The sequence below is a fragment of the Numida meleagris genome, chromosome 7 (genome assembly GCF_002078875.1).
Source record: "Numida meleagris isolate 19003 breed g44 Domestic line chromosome 7, NumMel1.0, whole genome shotgun sequence".
Lineage (NCBI taxonomy): Eukaryota > Metazoa > Chordata > Aves > Galliformes > Numididae > Numida > Numida meleagris.
In genome coordinates, this window is record NC_034415.1 from 12073601 (window position 1) to 12092232 (window position 18632).

The 18632-nt window shown below is 35.8% G+C and overlaps 2 protein-coding genes across 2 annotated transcripts in view; both read right to left on the reverse strand.

Annotated features, from left to right (window-relative positions):
- The window catches only part of LOC110402644 (hornerin-like), an 81093-nt gene extending 78526 nt beyond the window's left edge, over positions 1-2567 (reverse strand). The window contains exon 1 of the mRNA XM_021404996.1: positions 2501-2567. The gene's annotated coding sequence lies outside the window, so the exon portion shown is untranslated. The remainder of the gene's footprint in view (positions 1-2500) is intronic.
- AGL (amylo-alpha-1, 6-glucosidase, 4-alpha-glucanotransferase) overlaps positions 3180-18632 on the reverse strand; it is a 35619-nt gene continuing 20166 nt past the window's right edge. Inside the window, exons 21-34 of the mRNA XM_021404601.1 lie at positions 18407-18537; positions 17458-17594; positions 16690-16823; positions 15450-15625; positions 13493-13595; positions 12343-12568; positions 11837-11948; positions 11347-11482; positions 10007-10119; positions 7813-8024; positions 7074-7171; positions 6463-6550; positions 6239-6372; positions 3180-5145 (exon numbers count right to left, since the gene is read on the reverse strand). Coding sequence (XP_021260276.1) covers positions 5028-5145; positions 6239-6372; positions 6463-6550; positions 7074-7171; positions 7813-8024; positions 10007-10119; positions 11347-11482; positions 11837-11948; positions 12343-12568; positions 13493-13595; positions 15450-15625; positions 16690-16823; positions 17458-17594; positions 18407-18537 — 1918 coding nt within the window. The 3' untranslated portion in view covers positions 3180-5027. The remainder of the gene's footprint in view (positions 5146-6238; positions 6373-6462; positions 6551-7073; positions 7172-7812; positions 8025-10006; positions 10120-11346; positions 11483-11836; positions 11949-12342; positions 12569-13492; positions 13596-15449; positions 15626-16689; positions 16824-17457; positions 17595-18406; positions 18538-18632) is intronic.

The following is an 18632-nucleotide window of genomic DNA, read 5'->3' on the forward strand; positions in this document are numbered from 1 at the left end:
TTACCACATTTACTATGAAAGATCTTTAAAGTATAATTATTTTCAGCTTTCATGTTAAGTATGTTTGTATGTAAACAAAACATCTAAGGAGACACATGAATGTAAGCAATTACAAAATCATTTGACAAACTACAGGGCAAACAAATTAAATGTGTAATGTATATCTGGTTTTATAACCTGGTATTTCCCACTCTTTAGGACACAAACAGATTCCTGGACTTCATGGCAAAACAAATAAGCAGTTTCCTGATCTTTTTAATACTGTCTCATTAGCTTCAGTTAATACGTTAAAACATCAAATTGTCAAAGATGTACTCCTTTCCTCTTCCTCTACGTGGAAATATACTACTGAAACATTTTCTAAGCATCTAAAAATTATTATGATCTTGACCTGGGGGAGTAGGAACAGAGATGTCAGCCATTAAAATACAGTCAGGCACATGTGGCTGTACAGAAGCATGAAGACTTTCTCAGAAGAGCTGGAGAACTGAACTGTATGAGACTTAGCAATGGAGTGTGGCGAACTGGCACCACCTTCTGCTATCAAGCAGGAAATGTAACTTTTTCAGATACGATAAAATTTTATGTAATTCTCACCAAATACTTCATCCCCAATTTTCTACTGAGATATTTACTTCCAGTCAGCTCACAGTACTAGTCTCTAGGTTACCATATTTTCAAGAAAGATGCTTTCTAAAATGTCACCCACAATGTTTAAGTCATTCATCCATAAACATCTCCAAAATTTATGTATCAACTTCTTCAAAAACGATAGTATCTTTAGAACGATATTCTAAAACATTTTGACAATGTTTAAGCTACTAATGCCCTCTGATCGCTGCTCCTGTTAAAACAATGTAATCTTGTCATTTTGGTACGCTTCAGGTCCCCCTAAGCCCCCCAAGTTGGCACCATCTGTCACTGCATGTTGTTAAAGCAGATGCCCCTATCCATACATAGGTTGTACGTAGGGCTCTTACAGACAACATTCATATGAATAAATTACAAAGTTGTATCAAAAACAGCTCCTTAGCGTACCCTTCAAAAGAACAGCGTATAACAAGCCCAAATCTCTCCTCCTATAGAAAATAAATAATTTTAACAAAAGACACCAAATCTACATTTTGCTTCTAAAAAACAGAAATTGACTTGTAAGTATTTTCTTTATAGGAAGCGATACTAGGCAGTCTTTTCTCTATAGTGCTGAATTCTGTGCAATTGAATCACACTGTTTGGAAAGGGATAGAATGATTTAATAATAATGCATTTCTTTTTCAAAGAAGCCTATATATACAAGCAGCCAAGAAGGTTTCAATAGAATGAGAACATGTCATAAATGCTACTACGTAAACATGTTTGGAAAGCAGAGCTTCAGCCTTTTGGAGAATTTCCAAAATTGTTTGGTGCCAGCCACAACAGCTGAAACATTAGATTGCCTTGCCTTGGCATCTCCAGCCAAGCTTCCCCAAGACACACTCCTGAAGCTCTGCTTTTAGTCACAGCTCCACCTACAATCCATGGTGAAATTGTAAACAATGGCTTCAGAAATCCAGGTTGAAAAGCACCGGGTTAAACTTGGACTGAACACCATGAACACGGCATAGGTGTTGGCCTGGCCCCTTGCAGACAGGGGATCTATAACAAGTCTCGTTCATGACTGATATGGTCTTTGTAACACCAGAAAAACAGCACTACTAAAATATTTACATTTCCTGCCTTAGGGGAAACCACTAAATGCAGACATTAAAAACTGGCAGTGACATCAACCCCAATCATACTAAGCTACTGAACTAAAGCTGTTTCATTGCATGATCTAGCTGTGATATCACTTAGTGGCATGGTGGGCTGTTGGTTGAACTTTTCCAACCTTAATGATTCTATGATTGTTGGCTCTGTCCTCTACGGTCCATACGGTGCTGTGTTTTGGATCTGTGACTCACACAGGGTTGACAGCACGCTGAGCTTTGGCTGCTGTGACCCAGGGCCTGCACAACACCACGGTTTTTGCAGAAGCTCGTCCCATTTGAAACAGATATTGCCCACAGCTGTGCTGTTGTGCAAGAACTGACAAGCTTCAGCCTTGCTTACTAAGATCTTCTGTGAAGCACAAAATACACGGTAAATCTCACGGATTATAAGCAGCAATCCTACTCGCTGCAACATTAACCAACAGGTATGTAAGCTCCAACGTTTGCACAACAAGCCAAATATTCACAGGCAAAAGAAAAAAGCACAGCAGCTTCCACCTGGCTTCCTAGGTACTTTCTAGCCGCCTTCCGAGACGATCCCCCCGCCGCGCCGCCCGCGTTACAGAACAGCCTCACGACCGCCCCGCCCCTCGGGCCGTCTCTCCTGAGGCAGCAGAGCCACCCCGCGGCCAGACGGAGCGGTGCGAGCCACGGGACTCGCCTTTCCGCGAGCTACCGCACGGCCGCAGTAAGTACTAGACGGGCTTAAATGCCGGCTGGTGCACGGCGGCGCAATTAGTTTCAGCGCTTACCACCCGCCTGCCGCCGCCGGCTCCGAGGCGCCGCCGCGGCTCCCTGCCGCCAGGAGGCGAGCTGCCGTGCCTCAGCTCGGGCTCGCGCCCCCGCGCCTCGCGCCTCACCGCGGCTCCCGCCCGCGGGCTGCCCACAGGCTTACCCTCAGAAACGATCTAGGCGCTAGTGACAGAAATTGTGCACAGAAAGCTAAAGTGTAACAGTGCTGCATTAGGACAGCTGTCAGTCAGTCTGTGATTGGAAAAAGGAAAAACACTAAAGTTTAGATATAACCTTAAATCTTCCTTCTGTTGCTGCATACCAGCAGCCAACGACCGCTATACATTATTTTCCCTCCCTTTAAAACACTTTTCCATTACTAAAGTTATACTTACCAGTGCAAAAACATGCTAAACAAGCATATATTCCGTATGTATTTGTGTACACAGAAGTAATTATATCTTTTTAAATATTACCATTTCATTAGAAAATAGAGTAGCAGAGACAAATATACACTCTCTTTCAGTAGTGGAGTTTGCACTACAGTGAAGTTTCCTGTAGTAGCATAGGTATGTTCTGACAAGTAAGTCCTGCCATTTTTCACCCCAACACAGAGTGTTACTGCTGATGTATGTAATCTGCCATCTTGTGGATTGATTTTCAGTCACAGCTCTTCAGATGCACTTCTCAGCATATCCATCAGATAAGAACAATTTATTGTGCTATAGGAGCTACAAAACATACCTTGACATAATGATAAAGAAAAAATTATCTAGGAAAACTATAAATTCTAGTGACATAGTAAGACATAAACCTCAATATCATTAACAAGAATTTTGTAAAGATAGCTTTTTTTAATGTGTAAGAGGCATATAAAACATTTCTCATAATCTGTTGCTCACAGTTCAGTAAAGTTTTTGATCAACTGATAGCTATCATGCATTATGCCAATAAAGTAAAAGTCTCCTGTATCACATAGTGGCAGCTCAACACCTGAGGTGCAATATACACCATCCTCAATCACAACTTCAAGTACTGAACACTTTAGCAAGGGAGTTCATAAGTTTATTAACCTTTCAAATAAATAGTGCAAGTATAGCCACCTCTTACAGTTCATTTGTCTTCAGTCTGTTAATTTGCCCTTAAATCCATCTTGAACATCTCCCTGATGAAGGCAGCGCACTTGCACTCTACTTCAAACAATGTAATAAAACTCAAAACACAGATAAAATATTGTCCTATAATAGCGTGTCGTAATTACATCCTGTGTATATTTTATTTTTAGCATGTTGTTTAACAGTAGGAAATACAACATCAGTTTTACTCTTTCCCCTTGTGATGTAAGAAGCAGTCAGTGTCACCTTCTGCCTGTTTTTGTTGCTTGTGACCAGAGAGATGAGAATTACAGCCGCACTTCTGCTAGACACACCCTCAGACTGGGAACAATGGACAGAAGTCAGTAAGGGTGTCTAAATACTCAGAACACGTGTTTTGCATCTTGTTCACTGTATGCTCTTCCCGAAGAACTACACATAGAAGTAGCCTGCTTATTCTTACTGGTGAAATTTATAAGAGGTCTAGAAACCTCATTTTTGCCAGGGGTAGGTTAATATCTTTTCCTACTGACCTTATCTCCACCTGCTTCAGAGCCAGGATTTTACTAAGAATAAAGGGCTGAAGTGACCATGTGTCTTCAGTAACAGAAGATATATAGCCACCTCTAATATACAGGCAGTGTATTTTATGCACATACATGTTTCTTATTATATTCTTATAGTGAAATACAGATTTAAATTAAGAAATGTTTACTCCTTGGCCCACAGCATGTAAATAAATTTATCACAGGACATCATCTCATCACTGCTCAAGAGTTAACTCAAGAGTGGTTTAAGGTTTTTAAAATCTTATATTTAACTGCAAAAGTTCACACGTGTAAACTTATTTCTGTAGTTGCTTGATGGAGTGTTCAACGGAACACATACAAAAAACCCACCCCTAATGCAGTTGAACAGACGAAGAAAGTAGTCTGCCTTTTTTAATGTATTAATGTATGGCGCTGTAGCTCAATGCATTCTGAATTCAAAAACGTTAGTCTGCTCTCCTCTTTAAGCGGGCATTTGCAAACATCCATTTACTCTTAAAGATACAAAGAAACAAAAACAAAACATGAGAGCTCTTCCTCATAGGTTCACCTCAGTAAAAGAACCACTCCACTTTGTTACATGTAAGATTTTGATTTGGCAAGTCTAAAAATCGTAGCTACCTAGAATAAGTTTGCGCATATTCTTAAAATTGCTCTTTACTAGAACTTTCTGCATCAAATGTGCATGGCAGTTTTACTTTATTGTTATGGCCTTATTTTCTAAAGAGAAACAAGCTCCACACAATTACTCAGCACAGGAGCTGGTGACTTTCAGCATTTTTCATAGCCAGGACGCAGTTTAAGTGCAAAGCAGGACATTTCTGTTCCTATATAAGCCAAATGTTCATTTATGCCCAGTGATGAGAAGACCACAGGAGTTTCATGAAATCAATCAAAATAAACTTCTACAAGTCATAAAGAATTTCAAGGATAACACCAATTGACCAGGCCTGAGTTTCACAGCTGAAAGGACAATACTGCCCATTTTCATTGGTCAGTTCTGGAAGCCCTTTCCAGGATGATCTGATAAAAGAAAGAAAAAAAAAAACAAAACACAAGAGTACTATTGTTAGATTACACACTGAAATGAACATTTCATTATAAAACTTTTGAGAAGATTATTTCAGTAGGAAACTGAAACAATACCTGTATTCCTACAGTCACAATATGTTATTTAATAACTAAGATTAAACTCAGTTCTGCTGCTGAAAATTGCAGGTTTCTGTGAGAATGTTTCTCTATCAAAGTAGATTCTCTGACACAATAATACCTGAACTTACACTACTTGAATGACGCTCCTGTTTCCTATTTAGTAGCTTGAAATAGCAGCTTGAAGAACCTAAGTGATCTTTGAGATAACTGAATAACTGGATTATCTATCCAGTTTCAAACTGAGCTTGAAACTGGATTACGGTGATAAAAAGTGATAAAGGTTGCAAGATGGTCTGAAACCATAAACCTCCCCCCCCAAAAAAAATTTGTTTATGTACAAATCCCTTTTCCTCCTTATGTGGCTAGCTAGACAAACCCTTCCATCATGGACTACTGAACCCAACTGATTTTCTCTTAGGGGTACAAATGAATGCATATGTGATGTACTGCAGAACAGACTGTATGGAAGGGTTATCAAGGGCAAGTTTTTGTCTCAAATCCCTAAGAATTAACAATATAATATAAAAAGCAATTTGTTTATTTTAAGGAGGAGACCTCAAAATACAAAGGAACATTTCTGAGCCATACAGTGAATTCCTCTGTCTTCTTGGAAAACCAACATTGTTAAGATTCTGAAATGGACAGACTAATTTACTGATTTATGAGAGATTTTAAGATTTAATGTGTTATAAAATTGGTTTTCTCCAGTCTTCACGTGGGTAAATGTTAGTAATTCCAAGTATCTACGAACAGCACTAGATCTCAGCTGTACTTGAAATCTGACTTGAGATCTGCAATAGCATTCAATAGTGGCCAACTTTGTATTTCGAAAACAGATGCTATTTATGTTATATTCTTTTATATAGTACAATAATATAATCATACTACATATTTTTACATGCCATCAGATAGTGGATACTACCAGTCACTGAATATTTTGAATTTATGTTAGTTGGTATTTTACCTTTCAAGGTGAACATAGTGGCGAGAAAGAACATTCTTTATCATAACTACAGTTTTTGCATATATCTCTGGACCAATCAACTTCGAGAAGTACAATTTGGCACGAAGAAAATATCCAATCGGCCACACCCATTCCTAAGCAAAGAGTGATAAGAGATAATTATTATAGCTGTCTGTTTCAAAAAATGTCAGCACTTATTCTGAAAGTGAAGAAACAGCTCTTACTGGTCCTTGGTGGTAATTGAAACCTCTGGCTACATTATAGTTGTCATTGTCAAGGGCATTATCATATACTCCACAGTATACCATATCACTGCAAGAAAGAAAAAACAAATGTTAGCAAAGCATTAACATAAATAGTGCATAAAATGGAAAGTAGAAATGAACCAAAAATTTGTCATGGGATTTACATCTGCTAGTGATTAGTTCAGGGAGGTCTCCAAGTTCTGTACTTTACATGACAACAGAATTCCAAATACTGCATTAACTGGTGGGAAAATTGTTAAAATTTTTGGATGACTTGTATAATTTCACTCTTATGTTTTTATTCAAACTGTAATGCTATGCACTGTATAATACTGAATTTGCATTTTGATGCCTACTCATATCTTTAGTGATAACAAATTTGAATTGCTTGCTATGTGGCGTCCAAAAACACCTGGAAATTGTCTACATAAATAAAATCAATTGCATGGAGATCTAGAACAGTATAATACTCGCTCCTGGAGTATTTACTGAAGACTTATTTCAAAAGTATATACAAGGATTTTAACAAAACGTTAACCCCCCACATCATAATTTCTACTGTCACTTATTCTTACGTCTACTATACTTACTCCGGATCTAAAGTTTTCATGCCTAATGGACCAAGTAGTTTTTCCTCTGCTATCCTCAGAGCTTTCCAAGCTCTCTCAGGTGTGAACAACTCAGGGGCCTAATGAAACAGAGATTTACTCACTAAACTCGGCACACGTAAGCACACAAGACTATGCATATTAATGTAGAAGACGACAAAAACTCTTTCGTATTACTGAATGAAAAGACAGTTGCACTTCTAGCATCTAGAGACAGAGTAAGCAAGAGAAAAGCTATTCATTACTTTGGGTTTTATTATTTATTTTAAATACACTTGAAAAATATTATTATAAAAATAAATAACCCATGCATTTTAGCTAATCTGAGGGGATTTTTTAGCAGGGGGTTGGACTTGATGATCTCCAGATGTCCCTTCCACCCCCGGCAACTCTGTGGTTCTGATTCTGTGACTCCCTTCCCCTCAATCTAACCTAAAACAACCTCAATACTCTGAAAACACCAAACACTGCAAATTTATCCCAGTGATAAATTTAGACAGCAGTTTCATATAGGCAAGTCCTGTCAAAGTTATACTTTTATGAGATATTCTAAGATAGGTCAATATCAAAAGGACAGACAAGAAAAAACACTTTCAAAATATATTCTAAGCAATATTTATTCCTGATATAATGCCATGCAGCTGAGCCTTATAACACAAGTTTAGTTCAATAATAAAATAATTTTAAGCACAAATGCTTCTTACTCATTACTCTTACTTACCACAACCATTGCTATCGTAAAATTTGGCCTGAGTTGGTAATCACACCATGGACTTGAAGCTCCGTAGCTGTCTTTATAAATTCCACGTTTGTGAACTAGATTTGGATGTTTTTCATTTTTATCAGCTGGGTTCTCAGAGACAAAGAAGAGCCTTTCAAAGTGTCCTTGAATTTTTCTGTTCCATTCATCATATGTGATAGTCTCCTCCCTTCCTGCAAAATATCACACAGATTTTCTGCAAACCACCAACAGATGTGTGTTTACGGTTAGTTCTGCTTACTACTGTTTTACTTATTATATTCCTAACACAAGCAAGGCCATAGAAGCACTGCAAAAAAAAACCTGAAGCTGAATTATGTTGCAGATCAACTCTGTCACCTGCACAACTTCTTAAAATACAATTTTTCTCTCTTCTTTTAACTAGCTAAAAACGAACAATATGAGTTAACTATGAACTATAGGCAATCTTAATTGACTAAGTCTAAAGTTTACATTCAACATTTTCAGCATGGTAATATGTCATCTTTTCTGTAGTAGTTTGAACACATACTCTTAAGATTTAGGAGACTTCAAAGAGAACATCAAAACATTAGAACAAGCGTCCCTTTTAAAAGCTCTCTCTGAATTCCTGGCACTTAATGTAAGAGGAGCACACCTAGTCACCTCTCTCCAGCTGATGGTTCTCCATGTTAGGACAATTCTACAGCTTGTAGAAACAGCTCACTGTAACTTAAGACAAGACTACATAGGTGTCTAGAAAAATGCTACACAGCAACTGCTTGCAGGAACACTGAAACAATGCCTCCTTATTTAAGCACAATGAAGTTTTATCTTCAGTAGACTGGCACTACTTAGCACAAGTGGATTGCACACTAAGATGCTAATGCAGAAGTTTTGTATCTAATCCTTAATTTCAAGTTAACACAGCCATCCAGAAATGCTCTATTTGCAACATAGATAACAATAAGACAGAAACACTTTTATATTGAAAATAAACACAAAGCTCAAACAAACAAAATGGTTTAGTATGGGAAATTAAAGAAAGTATGATTATCATACTTTTACTACTTTTTAATCTAAATTAACAGTAGTATCAGGAAACTGAAATGTACATTTATTTTTTCAAAAATTAAATTCCTCTCTCTCTTTTTTTTTTTTTTTTTTTTTTTTTGGTATTAGCCTGCAGAGCCATGCTAGGAATATCCTTCCAATTGAGATACAGGTACATCTTAGATAAGCAATGCTACAGCATACAGTTGGAGTAGAGCAAAAAGGACAATACTACCAAAACTGCAGTATGGAAGAAAAACAAAACAAACAACCACAACTAGAAACTCCATTGCTAAGCCTACTATTATGAGTCAATATATTGTGAATAGGTCAGTTTTAAAACAGATTCATCAGCTAATCAATGAAATTTAAACTTAGTTACATGGATGAGAGTAAGGAAACATACATGCATCAAACTGAATCTAAGAAAAGTCACTTATGATTCTGGGACAACAGGCAGAAGCAAAGTCATAAATATTATTTCTACATCTGCACCTTATAATACCTCTTCATACTGAACTCTGAATTGTCTTTCAGATTTTAAGACATTCTGAAGTGACAGTTGAGTTCATGACCTAAGAATCTGGACATATAGGAGAAAGCCCTATACTCGCATTTTCTAATATAGAGTAAGAGGGCCATTCACTGAAATGTTTTCAAGATTAACCTTTACTGAACGGTAGAACAGCTTTAGCAGCCATTTATGTTCACCTGAGCCACATAAACTCAAAGTAAAATAACCCACCAGAGCAGTATCCCTATGAAACATAGGGGACATCTAAAGATACTTAGGTTTTGTGTCATTTTAGTTCTCTTTCTTGTAATGAATGATGTGCACAACTATGATACATAATAATCACCGCACCAATATTCATTTGAGAAATATGGTTTAGGCTCCAAAATTCTTTCGAAATCCACACTGTATTATATGCAATAAAATATTTGATGGATTGATCTGATAATTGACTCCTAGTTATTTTAGTAATGAAAGAGTTCACTTACACAAGATACTTTCCTCAAGTTTATTTTTCCTCCTATACTTTCTTGAATAGTTTTGATAATCATTCCTGACGTTATATGGCCACCAGCTCATTTGACTTATTTTCATACTCCCATAATAGATTTATGACACGTTCATTTTTACCGTATCTTTTTATGGTGACGCCATGGAACGGATACTCATTTTTCCTAGATAAATCCAGCAACCAGCGAACAGCAGACTTGCACAAACCAACAATTTCCACAGCAGAGCCATCTCTAAAATAAGGATTTAAAAAGTCCAATAATTACTTTAAGAAGGCTATTAAATATGCAGATTTTTTTCAGTTACTTACTGAACTTTAAGCACCTTACTCAGATAGTTGTATTTTTCCCATTGGTTATTGCACATTATGCCTGGTTTTTTGTTGTTGCTTTTTTACATCGAATATTTTGCCTCAAAACTGTGTACCACATGTATGAAGATTTGGCACATGCATTCCCATCATCTTCTCCAGACATTTTGTAGTACATGATGATATTATTTCTAACACAGAGAATTTTTTAATTACATTTTCCTTGCTGTCTCTTAAAAATCACAAGCCACTCAGGGCATCATTCAATTTCAGTTTTCTCCTACTAGCTTTAAATACATATTCAATGAAGAGAAAAGTAGATGCTTGCATTGAAGATAGTATGGATTAATAAAATGAAACTTAATACAATTATTAGGTGATATTGCAAGTCTGCAAAGATACTGCACTGAGCTTGCCAAAAATGTCATTAATAAACAACACAAATGCATGCATTAGAGATATACTAATAGTTGCTAAGACTATCACAAGAGCTGGTGTTTTTATTTCAATACTGTTACCATGAAGAGCTGTTTCTCAGAGAAAACCTAACATTTATTCTTTATGAAAAAAGACAATGGCAGTTTACTGCTTGTAACACGAGACAAAAATTTATAAATCACACAAGCAAAAAAAAAAAAGCCAGAAATTGGGAAACGCCAGCACAAGACATGTAGCCTGCCATTCACTAGTCTGCTTTAAATCAGTCTGTTTGGATATGTAATTTGAATACCAAATACTTGCATAGCACACTGCCACACTATTTCTCCTTATCTTATGTAGATTTTTGGCATCAGCATTAAGCAAGAAAATCAAAGCATTTGTTTCACTAAATACCTCATATCCATTTTGTTAGAGAAGAACTTGTTTTCTAAATATTTTACCTTCATTTTAAACTTAGATACTGCAAATATTTTTAAATTTTAAATAAGAAATAGTCAAACCAATTACAAAAAGTATCTTCTGTAACAAGAGGTCATTCATAATCAGTCTAAATAACAAATTTTCCAGTAGTCTAGTACTGCAAGTATACAACTTCTACTAAATTGTTTTACTACTTGAAGTTAAAAGCTTACTCTTTACAAGGAGCAAAGTCCATCCTAGAAGATGATGTTTCTCCTGCTTAAAAAAGCAAAAAGGCTGAATTTTGTACCTTGGAGTAGCAGGAATTCCTTTGTTGTGAGCTCTGTCACTCTCTCCCATTTTATCCATCCAAGTGCCGCAATTGAAGCGGTTCCCTCCAAAGACAAACCCAGTTTCACGGTCAACTCCTGCTACTATATTAAAACCTGCCAAGCAAAAATATCATGTGTGAAGTCTATATACTATAAAACACAAAACCCCAACTGTCTGACCCAGCACAAAATTCCTACATAAGCAAAAGCCCTGCACAAAAAAGAGATCTGAGGTGGGTTTTTGTAGGCAGCTGTACTTCTTGTGTGAACTTCTAAGATAACTTGTACCACAATTGCTGAAAGCAAGCAAGCACTTTTTAAAACACTAAATGTATTTATACTAATAATAGCATTAAGCATACCATTAATTTTTCAAAAATAAACTCAAAAGCTTGATGAAAAATAATAAAATATAATCTTCATACTTTGAATTGCATAGCAAATGTGCTATATGTGTATTTTTTTTACCTTCATCTCTCATGTTTTGATCTATCTGTGGACCAGCATTTCTTTCTCTGAAATTTATGCCTTCCATGTGTCGTTGCATTGCCTCCTGTATTACTTCATAGAGTGGTTGATCCTAGATTGATTGCATTGAGAAAGGCAAGATCAACAAATCTAGTAAAAAGGGGTTTTTTTGCACTATATAATGTGCAAATACTAGCAATTAGCCTCTGATACTTCAAAAGAAAAACATCTAGATTTTCAGCAGCATCTCTGTCAATGTGATACATCTTAAATAATTTTTAGTATTATACAATTATTAACATTAAATTCTTTTCAAAACTAAAAGCAAAGACAAATTTAGAAGCTGATGGATATTTTTTCCATACTCCCGCCCCACATCTCTCTAATCAAGTAATGCAAACTTGGTGGAAAGTACCCCAAACGTGTAATTCTTGTAGATAGAAAAGTTATACTCTTTCATAAAAATTATAGCTGTGTTAAAGACTTAAATCAGAAATCATCTTTACCACACTGCCTGCAGGCTGAGGAGAAGAATCATCTCTTGGGTACATCCTAGAAACAGGACACCTGAGAATGTCTAATCCATTTGGAACAATCTTACAGTAGTCCTGGATGCACTGAAGCCACCACCACACAGCATCGCGGCAGTTGTATCTGGCATGTGTTCCCTGGCCAAGCAGGTTGGGAATGAGACCATGTCTTAAAGTCCCACCAAATGCTAGAATTATGTTTCTAAAAAAAAGAAAACACAGTCTTGATTAAGTTATTCCCAGGCAATTATTGGACCAAATATTAATTACAAAGCATAGAATTTAATCTTAATGGCAAAGTTAAAAACAGTATCTTAAAGACAGATTTGTAGCTTCCAACAACAATATTTTGGTATGATTTCATTTAGCATGTACTTCATTAACAATAAGAATAATCATATTACTTTAGAAATTTCCCAAAAGGAATAGCTTTTTTTTTGTTGTTGTTTTTGTTTTTTTGTTTGTTTTGTTTTTTAAGGAAATACATATCTGCTAATGGTAAAGGCTAATTTAAACCAACTAACTTCTATGTTCGTATCTTATGGAATGCTGCACCCAAATTAAAAAGATTAATGCAAGATTAATGAAAAGTATCACTTCAGTTACTCTGTCTTTATCTGACTCATTTATCAGGTTAAACATTTGCATCTCATACACAGATATCGGATCATAACAATCCACAGCTAGCCAGTTTCCAGTATTATACTAGTATTAGCAGCCACCAAAAAGAAAAATCACTTCAGAAAGGAAATTGTATCTTTCTGATCAAAATGGAAATCCCTTGCTACTTCAAATTTGAAAATAAATTACTGCTCAGCAACAACACTTGAAATAATCACTTTGTTTAAGGACAAGCAGTAGTGTCATGGGTTAAAACTGCCTTATCTAAATAGAGTATCAGCCAGAATATCAGCGCTAAGAAAGCAAAAGAAAGCAGTAGAAAGTATTTTTCATTTCTTTTACAAAGAACTCACAAATCCACCTGGGGCCACTGAAGTTTTATACAGTACATCAACAGTTTCTAAACACTAGCATGTTCTCTAAGGTTTTGAGAGCGTGTCTTTTTCCTAACAACTTGCAAAACTATTTCAAACAACAGAAAGAACTAAGAAGCAGTCACTCTTACCTTGCTTCTATATAACGTCCCGTAAGTAACATTAGGCCTCTAAGTGCAATAAAGGTATCCCTTCCCCAAGAACGAAAGATTCCAGAAGAAAAGTGAGGTAAACCTAATAAGAAGTGTTGTTGTTAATCTCATTTACTGATGTGGCAAAAATCTCCAAGCAGACATGTATAACGTGTATATAAAAAAATAAATAGAAGTAAAAATATACCCATATGCAATTTAAATTATTTTCCTAGAATTGTTCTAAAATGAATTTTCATTGTGCTCTGCAACCTTAAAATCATGCAATAGACTATCCCAGATCAGTAACGGTCACATTTAGTTGTTGTTTTTCTATTTTATTTACGTACTTCATAATGTAACCAAATGCCATCTTTTAATTAAAACACCACCANAAAAAAAAAAAAAAAAAAAAAAAAAAAAAAAAAAAAAGCTATAACCAGAAAAGGAACAAACAAAAAACCAGAACAATGACAAGATATATAATGCTTTGTTGGCAAGAGTTTATGTTTGAAAGCCATGCCATTTCAGTAGCATAAAAGGAATGAGTAGAGAACTATAAATTTCCTCAGCATAATAATATTCTCACTCACTATAAAAGGAATCCTGCTTCACTTTTGGAGCAGTTTCTAGGACTACATTTTACTGCAGACATTACGACATAACTATGCTTTAACAGTAAAATTCCCTCTTAATAATTGGAACAGTACATTTTTGTCTTTCCTTCTATTTGTTAACTTCTCCAATCTAACAAATGAAAAATGTGTTATGGTAAAGGTTCAAAACAATAGCCCGCCGTGCATGCCTGCTTAAACAAAACTATAGCTTCTATCACTAAGCCATCCACTGTATTTGCTAATGCTCCAATACGGCCTCCACACCTCTGTAATTTTACGGAATATGGCAACAGCAACTTGAGAACAACAATCCATTTATGAGTTAAAAGTATCACAGGCTCAAACACGTGGTGAGAATATTTAAGACCAAGCCCTTTCGTATAATTAATCTCTGTGATTGAATTAAGCGAATAGCACTTGTCTGTGCTTCTAAGCAACACTAACAAAGCCAAACGGAATGCTACTAGAAACCAGAAACTAAAAGCAGTACAATTGTATGAAAAAGACATACAGCAGAAAGAGCAGGAAAGGAAATCCAGCCAGACAGGGGTCATGGAACCTGTGGGTGCTAGAAGTTTCTATGGTTTAAAAAAATTGATATTTGCAAACCCTAAAAAAAAAAAAAAAAAAAAAAAAAAAAAAAAAAAGAATGGGCCCATTTGGAGAAAAAATATAAAAGCCACCAAACACAGAAAATAATACTTCTGACATAGGAAAGTGCCTACTTCCAAGACATGCTGGCAGAACATTTGGAGGAATAAAATGTATCTGCTGACTGCTTCTATGCTCTTTTCTAAGCAGCTATTGTTGCCCCTTTTGGAGACAGCTCCAGACCAGAGATTCTTTTGGTCCATTAATAGCTCTCACGTCATTTCTGAAAACTTGTAAGCAGTAAATCCACACTTGCAATCCATTACAATTCAGTTCTTAAATTAATATTTTAAAACAAACTAGAACCTATTATGGGAAGCATTATTATCTCAAGTAAGTCTTTTGGAAAGAAAGAGGACTTGTGGACCTCCATACATGGAAAAACTGGATAAGTTAAAAATGTCTAAATAAAATATTTAGAAGGTTTTTTTCCAAGAGCAAAAATAAAATGGGTGTCCCCCAAAAGTACTGCTAGATGAAACTTCATTATTTTTAAACAGATAAACCTTTACCTTAAAGGCAAGTTAAAACACAGGGGAAGAGTAAAGATAAAAACCATCTACATTTTTAAATACAGTTTCTAGCATTTAGATCCCAAGCATAGTGAAAACAACTCTAATAGCTTTTGAAAAAATATAATTGTTCTGTAAGAATTTATTTTTCTTGATTTAAATGTTGCCCTCACTTACCAGCTGCTAAAGTAACACAACACTGTTCTTTCTCATTTGTAATCTCATTCAGCCTATAGGGAACATCATGTAAGGAGGGAGACAGATCTGGCAGACACGAATATTTTCCTATCCCACACATCTGGATTGACCCCAAGGAAAGGTGTTTAACAAATGTTGATCCATTCTGCACAAAGCTGTAATTCAATACAATCAAATTAAAAAACATGTTCATACAAAAATATCAGTACCCTTTTTTCATTTGCAAAAAAGTAAAACAAATGTTATACATAAGAAATATAATAAAATGACAGAATGAATTAATTTATTATGCATTAACTTTGCATGTAAGACTTAACTTGTAAATCACTCTTTTTTTTTCCAGAATAGCTGCCCAAAGTTAGCCTTAAAATTTGATTTATAAATGCCAATGTGAGTGTTTACATGTTTAATGCTTTTAAGGAAAGGAGTAGCATAGTGAAATTGGTTTAATTTATTTGATGCCTACACATGGATCTGAGACCTCAAAATATGAGAAACTAAAAAGATATTTTATCATTTTATTCTATTAAAAAAATTTGTAAAACTTAGCATTTTTAAAAACCTCTGCATCTATATATATATTCTTACATCATAGAATTCTAAGTTATCGAATCATTTAGCATATTGGCTAATATAATGCAGCCTGCATTCCTGGCTAGCTCATCTCAAACTACTTTTTTCATAAAATATGCACTACTTTCAACATGCTATCACAGCCATACCAAATCCAACACCATTATTTCTCATGAAGTGATTTGCTGAGAATGTTCATAGCTAGAATAGAGCTGTCATTAAATCAATCTTCCTTCCCTTTACAGGAAAGGGCACTGATAAACCATTTCCAGAACTAAGGGAAGAAGAAACATTGAACTTTTTTCTGATACTTTGTTCAATCTCTTTTTCTCCCAGAAAGCATTGCAGCTTCACTAAAAGTTGTAGCAAGAGAATCTCTGCAATGTTTCAGAAAAATGCTTGTTACAAGGTTTTATCCTCCAACAGTACAATACCAGCAATAGTTATAAATCCAAACCCAGAATAGAAATATCAATTAAACCTTCCAAACCAGTGTGGTTAGAAGATTGATTTGATTTTCACTACCAATGTTGCTATCTTCCAATGGACAGCACAAATACAAAAATAAAAATATTCAAATGTCATTCTCTAATAGATCAAACATAAAAGTTGCAATATCTCTACATCACTGACATGCCAAGCATACCTAGACATCTGATGCCATCCCACATCCAGAAGGGTTGTGTACGCACCCACTAAAATGGCATCAAAGTAACATGGAATAAGGTAACGTGGAATTTTCTTTAAATAGACAAACATGGCCTTCAACCATTTACCAACCTATTAAAATATAACATCGTTAGAAGCTGATAACACTGGAGTTCAAAAACAGTGCTTTTAAGATCCATTTGGTTAAAGCATTTATCACAGATTTTGAACAGATCTGAGAATGCTACAGCCTCTGTTATTACATTAATTACCTTAGTTACCCAAATCAAGTCTTGTGAAATGAATATAACAATTGTCTTGTAGGAAAGTAAAGGTGTTTAATAATGCAGGTATGAAGGTAACGAATCTCAGTGCCTGATGTGGCAAATCTTACTATAACTGCACAATAATCATGTATGCCTCAGTAGTATTTAGGGCCCCCTCTGAAAGAACTCACTTAGAAAGATGGCTACTCCATTTTTATTTGATGGGAAGTGATAAACAGGGAAGGACGCTTTCAAGCTTTTATGTAAGAGCTAACAATCTCTCCATGCTCTATGTATTTTCAACCTCCCTTTTGTAATGTATTCTTAAATAATATCAATGAGAGGGAAGAAAACCATATTATTGTTTTAATCTCCCAGAAGAAACTGCTTAGACAAGAGATATTTTATAGACAGACGGAACTTAATAACAGCAATAACGAAAAATAAAGCAAAGCAGTCATTTGAAATCCCAAAGTCATCAAATATATAATTTTACTCACTTCCGCACAGGCTCCTGCACGTGAAATCAGACGATTACTCACATAATCGATCATCCAGTCTCCAGATCTTAAATTATCACAGAATGGATGTCCCAAATCATTCTTTGGTCTAATGTCTGCCATCACTGACATTAACCCTGAAGAGACAAATCCAACTCAGTATTATAGGACACGTAAATATCACAAACAGAAATTATATTTCCCAGAGAAAAAGCTACAAAGCAACAGATAACATTAACTGGCATTAACTACAGTACTTCTCTTGATCTGCAGAGTTAGGATACAACTTATTTGCTGTTTCCTCAGAGTATATCCTAGACAATCATAAAAACCCCTGTGGAATAAATAGCTTGACGGAATTCACGTCTGATAAATGACTGACACTCCTTAGTTATCTGGTAATGCCTGTGGTTTAATAAATATGACTTCTCACATTAATTTCACATACATTATATGCATTTGCTCTTTGTTTTAAATGGCAGAGACTGGTGTTTAAAACATACCAAAATTAATATTTTACTCACAGGGTGGTGAGGCATTGGCACAAGTTGCCCAGAGAAGCTGTGGATGCCCCACCACACCCTGGGGTGCATTCAAAGCCAGGTTGGATGGGGCCCTGGGCAGCCTGATATGGTGGGTGGCAGCCCTGCCCATGGCAGGAGGGCTGGAACTAGATGATCCTTAAAGGTCCATTCCAACCCAAGCCAATCCATGATTTTATGATTACTTTTGAAGTCTAGAATACTGGAAAAAAGTTGCCTAAGTATGTTGCTACGATCTAATTCCCTGGGGTAAAACACTAATTAGCATAATGAAAGAGAATCAACATATTGGTTTTTGTCCAAGCAGTAGGACTAGCCACTAGACAGTACTATGGAATGATCTAGAGGGAGCTCTATTTTACCTCTTTCCCTGACAGAAAAAAAAAGTAAAATGTTGAAACAGTTACCCTGGAGGCCTGCATACTTCAGAGGCGACCAGTTTGGTATATTGTAACAACCTCCCCCATCTTCTTGTTCTTCTGACTCACACCTATACAGCACTTGATTTAAGTCAGCCAAAGTTAGTTTAGATGCAATTCTGGAAAAAAAAAAGAAAAAAAGAGAAAAGAAAAACACAACAAAACACAATGTACTCCACGTTAGGAAGTCTACTTAAAGTAGCAATTACATCAG